This window comes from Henckelia pumila, chromosome 1, assembly GCF_033568475.1.
Source record: "Henckelia pumila isolate YLH828 chromosome 1, ASM3356847v2, whole genome shotgun sequence".
Classification (NCBI taxonomy): Eukaryota; Viridiplantae; Streptophyta; class Magnoliopsida; order Lamiales; family Gesneriaceae; genus Henckelia; species Henckelia pumila.
This window is the reverse complement of record NC_133120.1, coordinates 158,104,901-158,128,308: the sequence shown is the minus strand read 5'-3', so window position 1 is coordinate 158,128,308 and position 23,408 is coordinate 158,104,901. Positions and strand designations below refer to the sequence as shown.

Sequence of the window (23,408 nt, the reverse complement as noted above, 5' to 3'; positions counted from 1 at the left end):
AAAAGAAAGAAAACATTTAATACATGATTCCGTATTATAATATGATTTGACCTTTTCAAAATATATATATATATGAAATGACTTTCAATAATTTCAATTATTTGGTCAGCAATCTTCGCCGCCGCCTTTAATTTAATTTAACTCAATTAATTAATGTCCGCCTAAATTTGACTTCAACTCGATTTTCCTTTTCTATATAGTATATATACATGCATGAATATCAAAATCATTACACCATAAATTTTGCACTCAGATAATTTACTTTCATACTCGAGTACCATATACAATGGCATGCACATTTTCAGTGGACTTTGATGCCAAATCCGATGCACAAAAGATTTGGGACTTCGTCAAAAATTTCCATATCATATGCAGTGATGCCTTCCCTCAAGTTTTCGACAAGGTTGAGGTGCATGAAGGAGACGGCAGCTCCACAGGCACGGTCCGTACTATCAAATATGTAACAGGTACGTGTAATATACACGACAACATAAGTTCATTTGTTTGTAATTGTTGAGGTGCAATAATTATCTTTATTAAAAGAGTTATCTAACCATGAGACTTGGATTGTTGCACGCTTACATGTTCGAATCTTTTTTTTTTCGGCTTTACGAACTGAGCATACATATGTGGATTTCGCAGGGATTCCGGTGTCAAATATAAAGGAAAGGCTGGATTTAGTAGATGATGAGAAGAAAATAATAAGTTACACATTTTTAGGCGGGGATATTTCTGACATTTACAAGAGTTTCGAGGCCACTCTGGTTTTAATTCCAAAGGAGGATGGGACCATAATGAGATATTATGGAAAATTTGAAAGGGCGACCGCCGAGGCTTTTGCACACAACGTTCAGGATTTCATCGATTTCACATTCGGTTCTTTGGATAAATATCTTCTCGCCAATAAAAATTAAAAGAAGTATTGTAAGTGATTCTTGTATGGATTTGTTTATTTGTGATTTTGGTCATCTATTTTGTCAAAATTAGATTTTAGTCTGTTATCTTTATTTTTTTTAAAAAATAATTTTAGTTTTTTTCGCTATATATTGTTGACGTGGCACCGCACGATGCAACATTTCATCAATATTCTAGGGGAAAAAAAATACTAAATTTGCTTGAAATTTAAAGATGTGCGACTAAACTAGTATTGACGATGCAAAGTCTCATCAATATTTTCGCGATGTATTATTGAACATTTTGGTGTTGATTACCTATTTTATAAGTACAATTCTGAACCTCTAGCTAAATGGAAAAATTCTAGCTCCGTACGTCCTTTAACTCGGCTCACCGAAGCTCTAAGCTTTGCAAAATATTTTTTTTAAATGCGTACTTTTGGCTTGGGGAATAAATCCAACAATATAATTTTTTGTAAAAAAATTATTTTATGAACAAGTGATATATTTATATTTTTTGGATGATATATAATATTTAAGCAACAAATCAGGATTTCTTCAATTCCTCGGTAAGAAATATGTTGTTTTATTGGCTAATCTAATGGAAATTGAAAACCCCCAAAAGTAGGGTTAGTCTATGCTACACCGAAAGTGTTTTTTCCTCTATTTTTATACCATTAGATCACGTGGGACTCTTATATTTTTGTGAAAATTGACATGTGTATTGATGATTCAATGGTTTACATTTGACCACATCATTGAGGAAGAAGTACTTCAGGTATAACATAGAAAAATCCCAAAATTAGCGCAGGTGAAGTATACAATTCATAATTGATTTTCTCGTACTATTAGATTTGTTAAGATTTCACAAAGTTAAAAGAAAATAAAAAATTTAATCCTTTTTATAATTCTTTTTCCCATGTGCCAACAATTAATTCATATTTCAATTAATTATTCACCCATATGAAGTTTTTTTACTACGTAACGTACAGAGATATATATCACTTCACTTCAGCAAACACAACAACAAAGCTCTAATTTCAAGATTAAGGTTTATTTCATAGATCAAAATAAAAGAACTCCATCAAAATCCTAGCTCAGCTATGCTGAGGATTTTTCATGCCTGGAGAAGACAAGCATCCAAACCGCGAAGCGCGTTGAGGATGAAACCTGTGACATTTTCTTGGTCGGGGACTTGCTCGTTTAGTTTTTCGTATTTCACCGGAGTAAGTCATGATTAGGGTTCCATCACTGTTGGAACTTGCAGCAATGGTTGATTTGAAGCTCTTGTATGACTTCAAGATATATATCCCCATCGATTACACTACAAGTCATTGCCTTGTTCTCAATATCAACTACCTCGATCTTTTCGGGACTAGCTAGTCATGATCAATGGCTCTCCTGGATACTTATGTGCAACAAGATACATGAACATTGTGTTCGATCGCATCACATTAACATCACATAAAAAAAAAGAATAAAGTTAGACTAAAACTAAAATTTAAAAAGCGAACAACTAGTTAGAATTGCAAAAATACAAACATAAAGCTGGGACCGATTTAATATAGATTAGCGAATATAATTACACTAGAAAAGTAGTTTATGTGAATACAAACTATAATGTAATTGTTGAAAAATCAAGGGATGGTTTGATTGTAAGAACCCAAGAAATGCTTCTTTATATAGCGAGATGCATGTGGTTATAATATAGGTAATGTTGCCTAGAATTGTACATGCCCAATTAATACAGTATAAAACGTCATATAAAAGTTTGAATAATAAATTATCCGGAAAATTACAAATGTATTCATGTAAGACGGGTTGTTTTGGATTTTAATTCGATAACTTGTCAAATTTCATCCAGTAATTCGGAATTCTTTTTTTCTTTTGGTCATTGTTTTGTCGAAAGCTACTACACTTATTGAATATTACTTATAGGACACCAGTTTTTTCTTATATGGCAATAATAAAGCCAATGCTACACAATTTGAAATCCACTGAAGCAAAAATAAATGTGAAAATAAAGCAAAACGGCACCCATAATTTTAAAATGGAAGGAAAAAATCTTGAAGTTTCCCTTTATATTCTTATGTGGATTTTAATTATGTATGTAATATAAGTTTTATTGCCAACACACAAGCAACGTAGAAGAACGTCGCAAAATAAAGAATTCGGGTGAAAAAAAAATGTTGAAGTCACTGATGAAAACTAAACTTTGACAAGTTACAATTTACAAAACTAAAATCTCCAAAATAAACAACTTACTTGACTTATAAAATTATAATTTTTCCTAAAGTATATAATTTTTGAATTTACATAGATAAAGTAAGGTTCATACACAACTAAGATGGTTCAATATGACTGGGATACCGAGCCAAAATACCGACTTTTCGTGATACTGTACCAAAATTTTTTTCGATATATTGACATTTTTTTGGTATATCGAATTTTTTTTCGATATCTATATGGTATTACTATGGATTTTTTCCATACCAAAATTTCAGAATTTCGATATCGGTACCGATATAAATTTTTTTCATATCAATATTATTGATACGGTATACCAAAAACCCACCCCTAGTTCAACGTATATAAATAATTATGATTGATGTCCCGCGTGTAGCAAAGTCTATGCTATTAGTTTGGGGCGGTCCTACGACACGTGGCGAAGTTAAAAATACGATTTTTTTTCATTAATAATGTATATATATATATACATATAATATTAAAAAATATACACATTAGAAATAATTTTACACAGTTTCTCAAAATAAATTATTTAACAACCAATATTATTTAAAATTCACTCTTATTGCATTTTTTAAAAACAGAAGTCGTCATTTTTTTGACATTTTAATTATGATGAATATTTATGCTAGAATGTAACTATTTAACTAAATTCATAAACAATGTAAAATAATACTAAATAATAAAGTCAAATACGAATAAACAATATACATATATATAGGAGAGAGATAATAAATTCGTGTAATATAAATTACTAGAATATTAATGATGCAACAATCAATTAGTATATGAAAAAAAAATTAAAAAAAAATTCTACCTTTTGTAAAATTATTTAATTTCATAATCGACTGCAGTATGAGTAATCAACATGGTTTAATTGAATAATAAGTAAGAAAAACTTGACGGTATGATTAATTATGATACAACGGATGTTCTGCGAGAAATTTTTATGCATGGATTAAATTGGTTGGAGGGTTGCATGAGGAAAGGAGATAGAAGTTGAACAAAGTTAGTGAACCATGAGAGTTTGTGGTGATTTAACTCATTTGAAGCAAAAATTTTGTCATAAAAACCTATTCACGATTTTTTTATTTTGTTATATCACTATTTATTAATTAAATTTATTTGGATATTAGATTAATTTAAATACTAATTTTTTTAAAAATAATCGAAAGCCCATCTCAAGGTGGGGCCCTGAGCGGTCGCTGGCATGCCCTACCTTAGGATCGCCCCTGCTATTAGTAGAGAATTACATATCATCATTTTACTATGGGTGGATAGACCTGGTCAAGGGCCGGGTAAAACTCGGACCCGACCCGGAACTGGCCAGTGGTCAACGAGCCGGTTAATCGGGTCAACGGGTTTGACACGGAACCATGACCGGACCGACCATGTGTTGAAATGTGGACCCTTGGATGAATGATTTGGGTATTACTCATATGATAGGATCTCATTAATTATTTTTCATTTTGAAAACCGCCGACCCGACGGGTTTCTCCCGATCAACCGGGCAGGTCGGTCTATATTTAAATAATATAATTATTATTTTTAAAAAAAATTAAATAATATTATTTTGTATATATTTAATGCCCACACATGTTGGATTTGAACCCAAGACCAAATGTTATTGGGGTATTACTCTTGCTACTAGGCAAAGAGATCATTGGCTAATAGAATGTGATTGAATATAATTAAATGTAATAAAATTTTTATACAAAATGTTTAAAGTTGAAATGCAATAGATTTTTTATTGAGATAGATAAAGTTTTTAATATAAGATGTTGAAAGTTGAAATATAATATATTTTTTATTGAATAAATGTAATAAATTTTTATGGAGATAGATATAATTTTTAATATAAGATGTGAAAAGTTGAAATGTAATATATTTTTTATTTAATATATATAATTTTTTTTATTGAGATAGATAAAATTTTTAATATAAAATATTGAAAGTTGAAATTCATATATTTTTTATGAAATATATTTAATATTATAAGATGTTAAAAGTTTAAATGTATATATTTTTTATTAAATAAATGGAATATATATTTTTATTGAGATAATAAAATATTTGATAGAGTTTTTTAAAGTTCAATTGTACAAGTTTTTTTTAAAAAAATTAATTATTATTTTTAAAAAAAACAAAGGTTGGCCTAGACCCGGAACCGGCGGTTAACCGGACCCGAACCCAAACCCAGACAGCCAGTTCACCAACCCGGACCGGAACCGACCAAGAGCAGGTCGGGCCAGTTAAGGGTTGGCAAAATACAAGAGAGAATATAATAGAAAAATTTAGTATTATATATATATTGTTATAAATTTAGTGAAGAAAGATGAGAGAATAAAAGACAAAAGAGAATATAATAGAAAAAGATGAGTCTCTAATATATGGACTAAACACCTCTATTTATAGGGTAGAGGGATTAGTGCAGAAAAGGAAAATTACAATCAAATCAATCAACTATATTTCATCTATATATAACACTCCCCCTTAGATGATTGATGAAGAGTCCAATGTTGCCTCGTTAAAACCTTGTCAGTAAAACCCAGTGAAAAAAATCTGAACGAAGGAAAAAGAGTACAACAACTGATATTCCCCCTGATTTCAATCACCGAATATCTTTTAATTGATGCATCCATATCCTTTGCACCAATTTCTTGAATGTTAATGTCGGTAATGCCTTTGTGAATAAATCAGCTACATTGTCACTTGAACGAATTTGTTGGACATCAATATCACCTTTCTGTTGAAGTTCGTGCGTGTAGAAAAATTTTTGGTGAAATGTGTTTCGTTCGATCGTCTTTGATATATCATCCCTTTAGTTGTGCAATGCAAGCAGCATTATCTTCAAAAATAGTCGTCGGGCTATCTTTCGTTGTTGGTAGTCCGCATGATTCTTGAATATGTTGAGTTATAGATCTCAACCATATACATTCTCGACTTGCTTCATGCATTGCAATGATCTTAGAGTGATTTGATGATGTCGCTGTCAAAGTTTGCTTTGTCGAATTCCATGAAATAGCGGTGTCCCCTCGTGTAAACACATAACCCGTTTGGGATTTGGCTTTATGCGGGTCTGAAAGATAGCCTGCATCTGCATATCCTATTAAAGAGATATTTGATTTTTTCGATTAAAATAATCTCATGTCAGTTGTACCACGAAGGTAACGAAATATATGTTTTACATCATTCCAATGTCTTCGGATTGGAGAAGAACTATATCTTGCTAGAAGGTTAACAGAAAAAGCTATATCTGGTCGGTTACAATTTGCAAGATATGATAATGCACCAATTGCACTCAGATATGGTACTTCCGGACCAATGATATTCTCTCTATCTTCAAGTGGACGAAAAAGATCTTTATTAGTGTCAAGTGATCTAACGACCATTGGTGATGCTAATGGATGTGCTTTATCCATGTAAAATCGTTTTAATATTTTTTCTACGTATGAGGATTGATGAACAAATATTCCTTCTTGTAAATGTTCAATTTGCAAGCCAAGAAAAAATTTTGTCTTTCCCAAATCCTTCATCTCAAATTGACTTTTTACATAATTGGCAGTTTTGGTGAGCTCTTCGGGAGTTCCTATGAGATTTAGATCATCCACATATACTGCCACAATTGCAAAACCTTCATACGTCTTTTTTGTAAAAACGCATGGACAAATAGCATCGTTTGTGTAACCTTCTTGTAATAAATACTCACTAAGGCGATTGTACCACATGCGCCCGGATTGTTTTAATCCATATAATGACTTTTGCAGTTTTATTGAGAACATGGTCTTAGGGATTGTATCACTTGCTTCTGATGGCTTAAATCCTTCAGCAATTTTCATGTATATGTCGTTATCAAGTGAACCATATAAATATGAAGTAACCACATCCATAAGTCGCATGTCCAATTTTTCTGATACAGCCAAGCTAATCAAGAATCGAAAAGTGGTGGCATTCATTACAGGTGAGTACGTTTTCTCATAGTCAATTCCAGGTCTCTGAGAGAAACTTTGGGCTACAATTCTGGCTTTATATCATACAATTTCGCCATTTTCATTTTTTTTTCGTATGAACACCCATTTGTATCCTACAGGGATTATATTTTTAGGTGTTTGAACTACGGGTCCAAACACTCTACGTTTCTCTAAAGAATCTAATTCAGTTTGTATAGCTGCCTTTCATCTTGGCCAATCATTTCTTTGTTGGCAATCTTTAACAGATTGTGGTTCAGGATCATCATTTTCTTGCATAATATCAAGGACTACATTTAGAGTGAAAACATCATCGATGTTTGTATTACTTCGATCCCATATTTTACGAGATATCAAATAATTGGTCGAAATCTCGATATTTTCATGTGATTGTGATTCTTCATGAATCATGTTTTCCACAGCTGTTTCATTTATTTCTCTTGTTATATCATGTACAGTTGCTTCTTCTGGAGCTATAACTGCTTTTCTATCTTGTACCTTTATTTTTCTAGGTACCGTATCCTTCGAACCAATTGGTTGACCACGCTTCTGGCGTATTTTAGATATGTTTGTGGGTAAAGTATTACATGGTCCTACAGGGACATCAATCTTCACCGGAGTATTCTCTACTTATGTATATGATTTTGTCACATTTTTTGTGTTAACAAAAGCATCGGGTAATTGATTTGCAAGTCTTTGCAAATGAATAATTTTTTCAACTTCTTGCTCACATTGATTGTTTCGGGATCATAATGAGATAATGTTTTCTCATTCCAAAAAATTTTTCGTTGTTCCTCTGTATACAACTTTTTTCCCCCTAGAGTTGGAAAATCAGTTTCATCAAAGTGGCAATGTGCAAATCTTGCAGTAAATAAATCACCCGTTAAAGGCTCCAAATATCTAATGATAGATGGTGAATCATATCCCACGTAAATTCCAAGTCTACGTTGTGGACCCATTTTGGTTCGTTGTGTAGGTGGGATAGGAACTTGTACCGCACAAACAAATACTCGAAAATGAGAAACTTTAGGTTCTTGACCATATGCAAGTTGCAAAGGTGAGTATTGGTGGTAATTAGTTGGTCTCACGCGAATCAATGATGCAGCGTGTATTATAGCATGACCCCAAGCTGCAGATGGTAGTTTTGTTTTCATGAGTAGCGGTCTAGCAATCAATTGCAATCGTTTAATAAATGATTCTGCAAGACCATTTTGTGTATGAACATGGGCAACTGAATGCTCAACTAAAATCCCGATCGACATACATAATTCATCAAATGCTTGTGATTTGAATTCAGCAGCATTATCAAGACGAATTGTCTTGATTAAGTGATCAGGGAACTGAGCTCCTAATTTAATTATTTGCCTAAGTAATCTAGCAAAAGCTATATTTCGAGATGCTAACAAACTAATATGTGACCACCTAGTCGAGGCATTAATCAATATCATGAAGTATCGAAATGATCCACATGATGGGTGTATAGGCCCACAAATATCCCCATGAATTCTTTTCAAGAAGGTTGGAATTTCAATATCAATCTTTGTTGGGGAATGTCTTATAATTAATTTTTCTTGTGAACAAGCCACACATGAAAAATCATCATGTAAGAGAATCTTCTCGTTCTTTAAGGGATGTCCACGAGAATTATTTATTACTCTTCACATCATTGAACTTCCAGGGTGACCAAGTGGGTCGTGCCATAATACAAAACCTTTCTTGTCAGCAAACTTCTTGTTTGTGACTGTATTTGCTTCAATTGATTTTATTATTGTGTAATACATTCCAGAGGAAAGTGCACGTAATCTTTCTTTTATCTGCTTCTGGCCAGATAAAATAGATGTAATGCAAAGATATTCAACATTGTTTGCATTCAATGTTTCAATATGATATCCATTTCGGAAGATATCTTTAAAGCTAAGCAAATTTTGATTTGTTTGCATAGAGTGCATTTTCAATATACAGGCTTGTCTCATTTGGTAAAATGACTTTTGCCTTCTCATGACCTTCAATAATTTTTTATGCACCCGAGATTGTTATAACATTATTTTCAGCTAATGTTAATTCCAAAAAATACCTTTTGCTTTGAAGGATGGTGTGTATTGTACCACTATCAGCTAGATATTCATCGTGATATTCCTTCATTAATCTAAAAATAAATTTATAATTTAGATAAGGTATAGCTCAAAGAAATTACATCAAAGACATATATAATTAACGCAACAAAATAATATAACTTATATCATTATTTTCATGAAGGATATGAACATCTGAAAGATTAAATGATGAGCTACCAAAATAAATAAGTTAAATTTATCTAAGGTATAGATCACGATTTGTGCAAAAAAAATATAAATAAACATGATATCTTGTAGACTATGAAAATATATATAAACTTTTAATATTGCCATAGTTACTAATCAATCAAATATTTGTGTTTAACTAAAAAAAATATATTAGCAATTAGTTAAGTAAACAAAATTAAGAATAATAAACAAACATGTCAAGATTCTGCAGGAATATTGATATATATTAGGTCTCGAATCAATATTGTTTGTTAATATTGACATATATTAGATCTTATATCATTATCGTTGACAAATCTAATATCAAAATTCGTCTAGAATTTTGAAAAATCTCGGAATATTTGATTCTTCATAAATATTGACAAACTCTATATATTGGATCAATATTCCATCAAGAAATATTGATAGATCTACAAAAATATGAATAGATCTTAAATCTTGAGTCAATATTCTTCAAGAATATAAACAATCTTTGATTTAAACATTAAATCATAAGTTTGCCTAGTTTGTTAAAATCAAATCAATATTCTTCTGGAATATTGATGAATATTAATATACCATGTCATCAAGTCAATATTCTTCAGGAATATTGTCAGATATTATATCATATATCAATATTGACAATTTTTTTTATATCTCGTATCAATATTCTTCGGAAATATTGATAAATTAAATGATAATATTATATCCGTAGATCTATCAAATGTCAATATAAAAACATGGTGTGTTATATCAAGAATATCAACATAAAATTAAATATTGTGCTTCTTCAGGAGCATCAATGATTAACTAGAAGTATGAACATAAAAATAAAATCTATGCGATTTCGAGAAGCATCAATATAAGATCGAAATATTGTGCTTCTTCGAGAGCATTCATGCAAAGATGATAATAATTTTTTTTTACCTTGAAAAGCACTCGTGCTGATAACGTGTTATAAATTTAGTGAAAAAAGATGAGAGAATAAAAGACAAGAGAGAATATAATAGAAAAAGATGAGTCTCTAATATATGGACTAAACACCTCTATTTATAGGGTAGAGGGATTAGTGCAGAAAAGGAAAATTACAATCAAATCAATCAACTATATTACATTTATATATAACATATACTTATATATATATATATACATATATATATATATATATTATTGTTATTGTTATTGATATGTATTTCGGATTCTGAAACGATAGCAAAATCACAGCAACAATAGGATAGTAGAGGCGAGAGATGTTTTCTATCCGCAAGACAAAATTGCCCCGTATCCAAGTGCTTCAACGGTGTAGGCAATCATCTCCCTAAGATACAATGACTTGTATCAAGTAATAGCAGCACAACAAATTACTTGATCTCTACGAACTCTGATATGCAGAATTTTCAAGTGAAGAAAATAAGAAAAGAATGCAGAAATATGTATGTTTGATGTTTTTGTTTCTGAATCTTTTTCTTACGTATGTTTTTACGTATAAGGGATTGTATATATATATGTACAACTACAGGTTTGGGTCCAAGGAACATGTCTTTTAATTGAAAGACACAACCCAAAGCGAGAAAAGCCCGAAAAAGATAACACCTTTTCTGAAGAGTCGGAAGGGGCGCTCGAGCGTAAGAAACGTGCGCTCGAGTGCGCACCGTTTCTGCTTTGCTTCTCTGAATTAGCGGCAGGCGCGCTCGAGCGGCCAAAACGCGCACTCGAGCGCACCTGTGCTCTGCCTTGATTCTTGATTCAACTCCAGGCGCGCTCGAGCGGCAATAACTCGCGATCGAGCGCGCGGGTGCTCTACCTGGTGCCTTCGATTTATCACCAGGCGCGCCGCGCGCTCGAGCGCGCATCTCTTTTGCCCCAGTCTTTTCCAACTTCATAAACAACCTTTTTCATTCAATATTTTCAAAAATTATTTCATGTACTAATTTGATATTTTATTCATAGTTCGTGTACCAAAATAAATATTATTCTATATTTTAATAAACTACATAAGTTTTTTTTTTTTTTTTGGAAATAAACTACATAAGTTATTGGTTAGGTCTTTTGGTATATTAATAGAATGGAATAAGGTATGAGTGAAATCAACTTTACAATGGAATAAGAATGAAATGATATATAATTATATTTCATTCCAATGATTGGTAAGAGAAAAAATCAAAAGGGAATAGAATTGAATTATTTTTAATAATCAAATATTTTTAAACAAAAATAAAAATAATAGATACCCAAATGTGATAGTGTTGTTATTATTATTATTATTATTATTATTATTATTATTATTATTATTATTATTATTATTATTATTATTATTATTATTATTATTATTATTATTATTATTATTATTATTATTATTATTATTATTTTAAATAATAAAATAATAATTTATATTAATTTTATTAAATTATTATATTTAGTATGATAATCGAAACTTATATCTTAATCATAATATAATATAATTATTTAATATTAATTATAATAATATTAAATAATTATAATATATTTTTATAATAATAAATAATATTTTTATATTTAATAATAATTATAGATAATTAAGTAAATAAATAAATCATAATACTAATAATTATTAATAAATAATAATTATTATATATAATATAATAATTTATTATATTATATACAAGATTATAATAAATTATTATATTATAATATAAGTGTAGATTATTTGAAATAAACTATATATAAAAGAAAAAAATTATCTACACAACTAAAAATGAGAAATGGGAATGACCATTCATATCCAAAATAAATGGAATGACTATTTCCATTAACATGGAAATAGTTATTCTCCTATGAGAATGTTCATTCAATTTCCATCTCATTCTCTCGTGTCAAGCATATCCTTAATTTATTTAGCTGGTTAGAAGATGAAGAGACCTCCGGTTCGAATCTCCTTGCCCTCATTTCAATTTGTTTTTTTAAAATAAATCTATTTATTTTTAAAAAAATCCAGATAACGCATGAACCACAGTTCGAAATTGAGTAAATTAACCATCTTTATTGAAAATTGGTAGCTACAACATCGCCACACATTTTCCTCACTTAATATGCGGCCCCCCAATTCTTATATCTTGAATCCGTCTCTAATTTAAAATCATTGGATTACATAGATCTAATATATACATACTACTAATTAAGGGAGAGAGCTAAATAATAATTGAATTTTTGTGAGACTTTTTTTAATGGAAAAAACTTTTATAAGACGGTCTCACAGGTCAATTTTGTGAGACAGGTCTCCTATTTGGGTCACCCATGAGAAAAATTACTTTTTATGCAAAAAAATATTACTTCATATTGTAAATATGGGTAGAGTTAACCCGTCTCACAGATAAGATCCATGAGACCGCCTCACAAAAGAACTAGTCTTTTTTAATATACCAATAATGCTCTTAGTAAGTTTTTTTTATTTTCCAATTTTGATTTACTCTCTGTATTTTTAAACATTTTTTATAACATAGTTACAAAATTTATGACATAAAAATAAATTACAAATAAAATCATGACTGTACGAGAACATAATGCGTGCGGCCATATACTAGTTTTCATAGAGACTCACTCCTAATCTTGAATTCCAATGTGGTGTAACTGGTGGCTATTGGTTTACAGATACAATAGAGCGCAGTTGGGCCGCTTTGTTTACTACACTATGTTGTAATTTTGGGCTTGAGGGGGCCAGCTTTGTTTACTAAAATATGTTGTTGTTTCGGGCTTGAGGAATTTATTGGATGATGTAAATTTTAAAATTTTTAAAAACTCCCATGATACAAGGCCTACTTAAATATCATAAAGCCCGAAAAGAAACATAACCCAAATTTACACTATCAACTAGGGCCGACAAAATTTCCTCCAATCTCGACCCTTCCCAAATCACATGTCATTCTCGTCCCGAAAAAATATCGACCCGATATTTTTTTGACCCAAAGTTTTGGGATTTTTTCCATCTCGATTCATATCGGGAGAGGGATCGGGAGTAAAACCATTTACCGATGGGATTCCCGACCCGTTTTGAAATAATATTATATTAATATTTTTATTAATAGATTGGACTAAATTTTATTGGGCTTTAGCCTATATATAATAATTAATTGTGTATTAAATTCGCATAATTGTTTATTGTTTGAATAATCGAAGAGTAGAATCAAGAAATGATTTTTACTCTCGCGTATTTTTTTTAAAAATTAATTAATTATTTAATTAATATATATGTATAATTATTTAATTTAAAAAATATTTGAAATAAGAGATGTAATTTTACCATATATTTAACAAAATTTATATAATAATTTGTATCTCTAACATTTTATTAATAATTATCTGATGCATAGTATGTAGTTCTTCTTTTAAAAAAATATTGAAATATTATTCGTAATATTTTAATATTATATGTGTTAAGTTAAAAGTTTTTTTTTTAAGAAAAATAATTTTCTAAGTAGTATTTTATTTCAAAAAATAAAAAAATTATTGTTTTGGATTTTCAAACAAAACCTTAAAAATGTTCGGTATCTACTCTCCCTACTCGACGGGATCCCGAATGTTTGGGTCCTGAAATGTATCGGGTGCGGGATCGGGAGAAAAAAACGTCTCCTGATTCTTTTCAAAACAAGGATTGAGCAGGAGGGTTACCGGACGGGTCTCAACCCGATCCCACCCTTACTATCAACAATAACAAAAAAAAATTATTTAGAAAAAAATATATGAAACTAAATTTCATATATAACAATTCTCTGTAAAATATGTTATGAAACATTAACTTTGTTGTTCGGAGTTATTATTATGTTATTATTTGGAAGTTGATCAACTGAAAATATCGCGAGCTAATATTTCTTGAATTAGGATGAAATAAATAAGAATTAAATAAACTCATTATGAGTACAAATATATATATTTTTTAAAAACGTTTCTACTATCGCCAGAGAATTGACGGCGATAATTGACGTGACATTGGATATCTTAATAATGTTTAGGGACATGTTATTATTTTCTAATGTCACATCATTACTTCAATATAAGCTTACTAAAATTAAGTTAAAAGTAAAAAATTAGTGGACTAAAATCATGAATTGTCCGACAAAAATTACCAAAAAATTTTGTGTGGATATATTACCAATTTTTTTTTTAGAGAAACCTACAATTTATATAACCTAAAATAAAATGTTCCATACATATATATATATATATATATATATATATATAGTTTTGATCACATGGGCAACCACCATGGGCAACTACGTGAGCAACAACTTACGTGGCAATCAATCATTGGATGTCCAAAGTGCCACGTAAGCTGTTGCTCACGTAGTTGCCCATGGTGGTTGCCCATGTGATCAAAACTCAAAACTCATAATATATATATATATAGAGTATTGTTAATGATATATATATATATATATATATATATACATACAATTTTGATATGCTGTCCACTCCAGTCCTTACCATCGAAATGGCAGTCACCTATTGGATGTGATGAATTATAAATCTAATAGTTGAGTGATACCACAATGATGCAAAAGATGAACACGATAGGTATAGACAACATATCAAAATTATATATATATATATAAATTTTTAGCTGCCCAACCAATGATGTCCAACTCATCCCGACAACTAAAACCCGGTAGTGAATTTTAGTGATACGAATTTTTTTTAAAAAAAACAACTAAAACCCATTAGTGGGTTTTAGTGGTCATATATCTTCAACTAGATATATGGGTTATTCGACCCTGCAGAGGGAGTATTACCCCTCTGCAAATTGGATGGCCCGGATGGGCCAAAACACAATTTTCATCCACAAGAAAATTGTGGACCCCGGATGGAAATTGGCCAATCAAGGCCATCCAATCCAGAGGGGGAAATGCCCCTCTGTAGGGTCGATTACAGAAAAGTGGAAAATTGGAGATCCACCAAGTCCCTATCATGCACCAATTAAAAGCTCTACGCTCCCCGGCATATTTATAACATTTGCCACCATCTTTTGATGTACTATATTTCATTTGATTTCCGTTAAGATAAATGTGAAATTGAAACTAATATACAAATCAACTGAAATATTGCATGCGTATCATGCATTCATTCTCCTGCATAGATGTAAAACTAAAAAAATAAATTTAAAAACTATATATATGGGAATTCACATCCGTTTATTTTCATCAGTTTTCAATGGTTCCCAAATGGGCATCCAAAGGGGAAGAAATTTGTGCTTACTTTCAGCTAAATCAACACGTCTTTTAATATCGCACACCCCCTTTCTATGCTCAAAGTCACATGTTATGCGTAAAGTTTCAAGAATGGATGAATATATAGGAAACTTTATGATAAACAAGAAATATTTTACTCATCTTTCGAGGATTCAAACTTGGTTACCTTTGTGAAAAAGAATACTTGAAAGGAATAAAAAAAATATAGGGCTCTTATAAAAAAATAATCGAATAAAAAATATAGACGTTCATTCGATCGTTGACTGTTATTACCCGCCAACGACATGCCTATGTTCTAATTCTAAGATATACAACCATGTTGTATGTACGTACTGAGCGATTTTTAGATCAAAAAATGCGAGAATGAGGGAATAATTGGCTTTATGAAACGAAAATGAAAGTAAAGCTAGGTTGGATGCCTTGCATTCAGCATAAAAACTAAGCTTTATATCTTATAACTGTGATAATCATTCCAACTTTTGAATCCTTTGCAGTACTCCAGTTCAATGTCCACTACACACCAATCTGCTCTTTCACAAAAACCCACTATTTTTTCTTTTAAAAAAATTAACTATATATCTCTTCAGTTATTATGAAAATAAATATAGAATTTATATCATATATCTAAGATAGTTCTTATTTTGCTAAAAAAAAAAGAGTTATTATTAAATTTACTCGATTAGATGGCAATCAAGTGATCGACCAGTGAGAATATTAATTAATCATATATAATTAATTAATCGATATTAAAATTTGTATCTTATATATATTTTTTATTATATATGTATAAGTCTCATGTGAGACGGTCTCATAAATCTATATCTGTAAGACGGATCGACTCGAACTATATCTGAAGTGAAAATTAATATTTTCTCATGTGTCAGGTCAGTTAGGAGATTCGTCTCACAAAATTGACAAATAAGACCTTTAAAATTAAACAACCATACGTTTCATGCTTGGATAGGGAGAGAAAAAGTAATTTTGGCTTTTGGGATTATAGCTTTGGATTCTATTTAAAGGGATCTTTTTTTATACTTTGAGGTATCAAGAGAAATGGAACGTGATCTATACGACTTTTTATTATTATTAATTTTATCAAATTAAATGCAACTTTCTCTATGTCAAAAAACAATTAAAAAAATCGTTCTCAAAAGCATTAATTAATTAATTAAAAAATTTTAATTTCTATGTGTTGCTATTAGACTTGATTGAGTAAAAACATATAATTTTGAGCTAAAACTTGGGGAAAAAATGAATGCAAGATCTTTGCATATTAAAGAATCCCGGTCTTGAGATTGTCGTTTTAAATAGCTAAAGAAGTCCAACTAACATTTTCTCGTCGCCACAGAAGATCCAGAATAAATAAAAATAAGTAGACTAGGAGTAATATTTCAGTGTACAGTAATGGATTTGAACGTTGTAATAGTTATGAGGTACGTATTTGGATATTTATACACACTCTAAGGGAGTGTTTGCAATAGATTGTACTTTTGTAGAAGTGATTAATTTATAGATTATAAAAAGTTAAGACAAATCAAAAGTTGGTAGTGTTTGGAAACAAATGTGAAAATCTAAAAATCAAAATTGGGTAGTGTTTGATAAATAAGTGATTAGAGTGGTTTTAACAATGACCTTCTTTTTAGAATCACTTTTGGAGAATCATAATCACCACATGACTAGCTTTTGGATTTTAATTAAGTTAAGCATAAGCTAACACATAATCTAGGTTTAAGAAACACACAAAAATGATTTTTTTAAGCCAAAAGCTAACAATCACTTTTTTTAGTGATTGCAAACACTTCATAAGTGTTTGCAACCTCTAAAAATAAGTATTATGGAGATTCGATTCATAAATTTGTGAAGAAAATCTTCATAATCACTTATTTTTAGAGGTTGCAAACACTACCAAAATATCTGATATGATCATATGAAAGCGAATTAGCGTATATATAGCTTAAGATTACCCACGTCAAATTCTTTATCCAAAATCTAAAAAATTAAGGCTGAACGAACTATTTTATTAAATTTTGATATCCACTTTTCACTACAATACATCAACTTCTCGAATTTAACATATTTTTATTTTTTTAATTATTTTTCCCTCACCTCCATAACTTTTTATTATTATCTTTGTAACAGTTTTGCACAACTATTCTAATGACTACCCATATTCCTATAACCGTATATATTCTGTAAAAAACAGTTTGAACGGGCATTATGAACAAAAATCACATGCTATAATGAGTTGTAACATGTGTTTTTCAATCGAGATGTATATATTTTTATTTTTAAAAAAAAAAAGAATTGACAAGCCTCATGAACGAAAACACATGCTTCGATCGAGAAGTTTATATTTTTTAAATTTTTTTTGGAAAGGCCTAAACTTGCAAATGACTCAATGAAGTAGTATATTTACAAACCATAATAAAATTTCAATTGTTATTCTAAAATAAAATAAGGTAGCTTATATTTAAAAGACAAAATGAAAATTACAAATATCAAGTCCTTTTTTTTTAAAAAAAAAAGGTGAAAAATGAGATAGAGGAGAGAGAAATATTATTTTATTATTTAGAAAATGGATTTATTTATCTTAACGGTGGTTCATATAAAATCTAAATATAGTAAACTGACATGTAGAAGAATTCTTAGTGCAAAATCCATATTAATGTAATTTTTGTTTTAGAGAGACTGATAGAGATGCTCTAACCCTTACCCTTTTATTCTCTCATGTAATGCACAACAAGTGGGAGTAAATGAATAGAGTGAGGTTGAATATAAATAAAATTTTAAGACTAGAATTCAGCTTGAAGGAGATATATTTGAGGTTGTGCTCATTTGAACATGTTCGCCAGATATTCCTATTATTGCTTGAAAATAAATACTCGAAAATTTTGAACTATATATTTATATTAATAAAATATTAACATTTGCGAACGGGCTTGAACAAAATTATTTGTATTCGAGTTCGACTCGACAAAAACAATTTTGAATCAAAGATGTTTTGTGCCGACTCGAAAAACTGAATGTTAAATCGATTCGTTTACAACTCTAAGCAATATTTGGAACTGGGTGATTTCCAGTCGTATGACTACGATATAACTCTCCGCACGTCTAATATGATCGCTTTGGCGTTTTATGGAATAGAAACTAAATATCCTCACCATTATTGGTTTAAGCCTCGAACACTTGGAAATTAGAGTTAGGTTTTGTGGGTAAGTTATAAAGTACTCTCACATTAATTCCTCGTATTCCTAAACTAATAAACAACTAGAAAAATTATATCATTCATACTTATAAGTCAAACATGCAAGAAATAAAGCATGAGTTTATATCACATCCAAATTAAGTACATTACACACGAAAAAGGCCCCAAAGACCTTTGTTTGTTTAGTACTTAATTCGGCCAACTTTTGGCCATACAAGAAAGATTCTCATCTCATCTTCATCTCCTTCAAACAAATTAAAAGAAGAAGGGAAAAAAAATGAAAAATACATAAAACGAAAATAATACGCCACGAATGAGCCCTTCACACGTGCATACTGTATATCATCTCCACCCTAAAAAATTAAAAAATTAAAAATAAAACTTGAAGTCCATATTTTTCTCCATCGTTTGTCTATTTGTAAATAGGACCTTGTGGGGAAATCAATGCAGTCTATATGAGGAACTTGACTTGCCTCTCATAATTTTTGGTCCCACCAATTGAATAGTACTCATCATACCCAATTGAATCCAAGCACTCCCCCACTTCATTCACACTACAATTCAAACAATCCAAAATAATATTATGTAGCAAATCCCCTTCACTAGGGAACCTGCATAGCCAGCCAGCCAGCCATTCAATCTGTATGGCAATTGCCCACCAATAAAGGGCCACAATAAAATATCCCAAATTGCCCAAATTCTTGTGCATAGCCTTAATATGTCTACTATATTTTATCTACAATGTCGATGTTATTGAACTACCCTCTTTCAAAAATATTGAGGATTTTTGACATACTTTGCCCCACCATTTTGTCTAGTTGTTGGTTCCATTCCACGTTTATGATCCCTTCATGAATTAGGTCTCCTCCCCTTCGTTCTCGTCCGCCCATGAGCTTTTGCACAGTTTTCTCCTCTTGTGAGATGATGACACCGATGATGAGTTGCATGAGGTTGTACTAGAGCAAGCCGTGACCCGGAGACGTGGTAACAGCACCACCGGTTGCTTCTTCGGCTTATTGGACACTACTCTTCGCATCGAATGGTAGCAACTCGTAATATTTTCCTAAAAAATTAAGTTATACTTTCCTAAAGTTGCTCGATGTACAAAAATCAAAATCTTGAAACACAACTACTAGCTAGTGGCTTACTTTGTCAAGTCCATCGCACCACGACTCAGCGTGCTGCGCGGTGATTAAAGAGAAATCGGTCAGATCATTTGCCGCGCAAAGAATCGCCGCGGCAGCAATACACGATGGCCTATACTCGAGGAAGCTGGCCTCTGGTGATAACAAAGAATTAATATTCCATGTGAAAATCAGCTTTAGTTGTTATAGATAAGACTGTTTAAAGTTACAAAAAATTTGATGCAGTATGGTCAAGTACAATGTTTTTCAAATATTATATGTAACATTTTTATACTTCTGATATTTAATCACAAAAAAAATATTAAACCATCCTAAAATATCTGAAGTTGCTGTCTGTATTTGCAGTCAGAGATGCATGTGCTTGTATTGTAAAAGAATAGATATAAAAAAATATTCTTTGAGCTTTATTTTTGTAATCAAGTACCTTGAATATAACACAGAATGATTTGTTTGGCCCTCGATACAAGGAACCCTGTGTAAGTTCCAGCTGGGTCAATTTTGAGTGCAAAAAAGCTGAGATAGCAAAATGGAGAAATGGCTCGAAGTCTCCAATCTAAGACCCTCAGCACGAGAAGCTCCATTCTTTGGACATTTCTTGATTCAAAAATAAACTTCGCCCCTTTCACCTATTGATCATCATGATTTTTTTTTTTGTCAGATTATAAATTAAATTTCGAGCTGTCACCTCATTTTTTTTTTTTTTGAAAAAAATGATAATTAATAAATAATAATATTGAGAAATAATTCATAAGTTTAATAATGTTTTACCTGAAGATCCAAAAGAGAAGGAACCAAAGGCTCCTCCATCTTAGCAGCTAATGACAAACATGCCGTGGACAATAATTGCAGTGGCCATCCATTCAACATCTGCAATTATTTAATATACGTGTTAAACATTAAAAAAAAGGACAATTAAGATATCAAAACAAAACAGATTATTATATATAACTTCAAAGTTATAAGTAATAATTAATAATTATCGGAGCAAACAATAGCAATAATGCCACCCATTGAGGTGCCGTCCGAGGTTGCTAAATCATTAAAAGAGAAGAACAGGCCATCCGGGTTTAGTCTAATTTCTTCCACCGTGTATTTTTCTCTGTATTTCAACACGGTTAGATTGCGTGGGTCTCTGATATTTGAAAATTTGATGATTCAAGGACTAAAATTTCTCCATATCATACGACTAGAAATACTCCAAATGTAGCATCGTAAAATCTCATGCCTTCCTAAGATCTACTTCGACGACTAGAAAAATTATATAACTTCTCAAGTATGACTTTAATCATAAAAACGATTAAAACCCATCAAAATTATTTAAGTGTAATCCTGTTTCTCTTACTCAGACATATATAATGCATTTGTAGAGTCATTCTTGTTACTGGTTAATTCTATGAAACTCTTAGACGCATGGAATAATTTAATTAATAGTAATATATGTCTGAGTAATAATAGTGATGTTAAAAAAAACAAAAAACAAAAAGATGAAAAGGACAAGAGTCTCTATCTAATTTTTCTATAATTAAAAGAAACTCCATTTATTATATGTATTCTCCAGAAGTGTGACACTTCAAATGTTCAACATCTCACCAAACATTGCTTCTTATTAAATAGAAACTGGGTTCATACACAAACTAAAAGTTAATTTTCCTGTTTGAACATTATTTAAACAATACAAAGAGAAACGATAAAGTTCTTACGGCCAATTAGTACGTACTACTCCTACTTTATTATTGTGCATTACGTACGTACGCAGTACACTATAATTTGGTGGGATACACTTGTTATTTTTAATTTTAATTTTATTTTTATTTTAAAATTAAGGGATACAACATGTACAGGAAGACTTCACAAAAGTTGTGAATGGAATTTGGCATAGTTTTGGCATTCAGTTAGATCTATTTCGTTTTTCTTTTTCATGAGAAAAGTGTAGTGTAAATCACTCGTTTACTTTAGTTGACATTTTACTTCTTTTATTATAAATTTTTAAAATTTTGTTAAAGAAAAATTGAGAATTGTTTTCTAAAACTGTCCCAAACACTATCTAAATTTGAACACGTCGAGAATCGTACCGGCAACTTATGGGAGCGAAGAAAACGATCGAAATAGTTGACGGAGAGATACGCGGTTAATGGCTGGAATCCATAATGTTGCTGCACCTGCACAAGTCAAATATTAATCAGCCAACTCTATCGTAAGTTCGTAACCATAAACGGCGCACAAATCTATCATACGCCGCAGATATATAACTTGTTTCTTCACCAGTCTCTCACCCCGTGGCACATACTAGCAATAGCATCCCAGCCATGTTAAAGTGCGCCGCCCAATATGATGGTAACTAATTAGTGTGGAAGTTACTTACACCCAAGGAATGCGCAGGATACACGGAATCGGAATCGGACTCGGAATCGGAAAATAGAAATATACCTTTAGAATCCAGGCGACGGATTCAGCTCTAACGGAGGCATCCACAGATTGATGGACGTTGATTTGAGGGAGACATCTCTCGTCTTCTAACAGCCCGGCGATAGATTCCTCGGCTTCCGGCAGCTGATATTCGAGGTCCGATGTGTATCCCGGCGAGTCATCTCCATAATCGGAGAAAATAATAATGTTGGAATCCTCGCAGCAGAGAAGATCAGAGGAGCACGAAAGTGACATTGCGAATGAGAGCTGCGCTCGTACGTCATTCTCTTCTGCTCATGTTGTATGTGGATTTGAAGGCCGCCGGGAATTCGCCGCCGATGAAGTTGAAATGGAGCTGGGATTTTGGGAGAGAAGATGAGTGTCGTTGGTCTGCTGTATGTTCGTTTGGATTCTCCATTCTACTAACTCTGGACATATAAATAGTTAGGACTTGCTGTTATAAATTTTAATTTAATTACAAATATATTTTGTATACTGGTTTCAACTCTCGAAATTAATTAACATTATATATATATATATAAACATTAATAATTTGAAATTTAAAACCTTATTCTACATATATTCCGAGCCTAGACATAGAAACCTTAAGAACGTTTTGTCCAATGCGGGCCATACGTGCACTGTTGGTGTGCTAGCATCAAGGACTTATATATATTTACTAGTCGTGGTGGCACACGAGATGCATGTATATAAAATAAATGATATGATTTTGTTATGCTTATTAACATAACAGTAAAGTTCATGATACAATATTATTCATATTCTCCAAATAGAAAAACATAAATTGATAGTTTTTAAATTTGAAATTTAAAATGTGACACACCTATTGGATCATAAATCCAACGGTGGGGCTTATAAGTAAATAATTATGTTTTGTGAACTTTCAAATAAAGTTAGCCCATAAAAATGATCTAAATAAGGTTTCAGTTTATTTGGGTTTTAATGTATCTAATAAGGTGTGACCTTTAATGTGTAGATATTAGTGGGTTTTTTTTATTTTATTGATGGACTTAAATAGAATCC

The 23,408-nt window shown here is 31.1% G+C and overlaps 2 protein-coding genes across 2 annotated transcripts; one reads left to right on the top strand and one right to left on the bottom strand.

The window, feature by feature from the left end:
• The first annotated feature begins 240 nt into the window (after window positions 1-240).
• Window positions 241-1,042, top strand: LOC140875744 (MLP-like protein 423). Its single transcript, XM_073279528.1, has 2 exons — window positions 241-467; window positions 643-1,042. The coding sequence occupies exons 1-2, from the start codon at window positions 287-289 to the stop codon at window positions 912-914; spliced, it is 453 nt and encodes a 150-aa protein (XP_073135629.1). The 5' UTR covers window positions 241-286; the 3' UTR covers window positions 915-1,042.
• Window positions 1,043-18,988: 17,946 nt separating this feature from the next.
• LOC140875101 (cyclin-D1-1-like) lies at window positions 18,989-22,791 on the bottom strand. The gene is made up of 6 exons (XM_073278644.1): window positions 22,386-22,791; window positions 22,031-22,117; window positions 20,727-20,825; window positions 20,383-20,584; window positions 19,962-20,092; window positions 18,989-19,876 (listed from the first exon to the last, which is right to left on the bottom strand). The coding sequence occupies exons 1-6, from the start codon at window positions 22,617-22,619 to the stop codon at window positions 19,670-19,672; spliced, it is 960 nt and encodes a 319-aa protein (XP_073134745.1). The 5' UTR covers window positions 22,620-22,791; the 3' UTR covers window positions 18,989-19,669.
• Window positions 22,792-23,408: the final 617 nt, after the last annotated feature.

Excerpts from the sequence above, each read along its gene's own strand:
- LOC140875744 (XM_073279528.1), top strand. The coding sequence starts at position 287 with ATGGCATGCACATTTTCAGTGGACTTTGATGCCAAATCCGATGCACAA. Across the intron at positions 468-642 it reads TACTATCAAATATGTAACAG|GGATTCCGGTGTCAAATATA; the intron begins GTACGTGTAATA and ends TGGATTTCGCAG.
- LOC140875101 (XM_073278644.1), bottom strand. The coding sequence starts at position 22,619 with ATGTCACTTTCGTGCTCCTCTGATCTTCTCTGCTGCGAGGATTCCAAC. Across the intron at positions 22,118-22,385 it reads CCGTCGCCTGGATTCTAAAG|GTGCAGCAACATTATGGATT; the intron begins GTATATTTCTAT and ends TGACTTGTGCAG. Across the intron at positions 20,093-20,382 it reads CATTCTGTGTTATATTCAAG|AGGCCAGCTTCCTCGAGTAT; the intron begins GTACTTGATTAC and ends TGTTATCACCAG.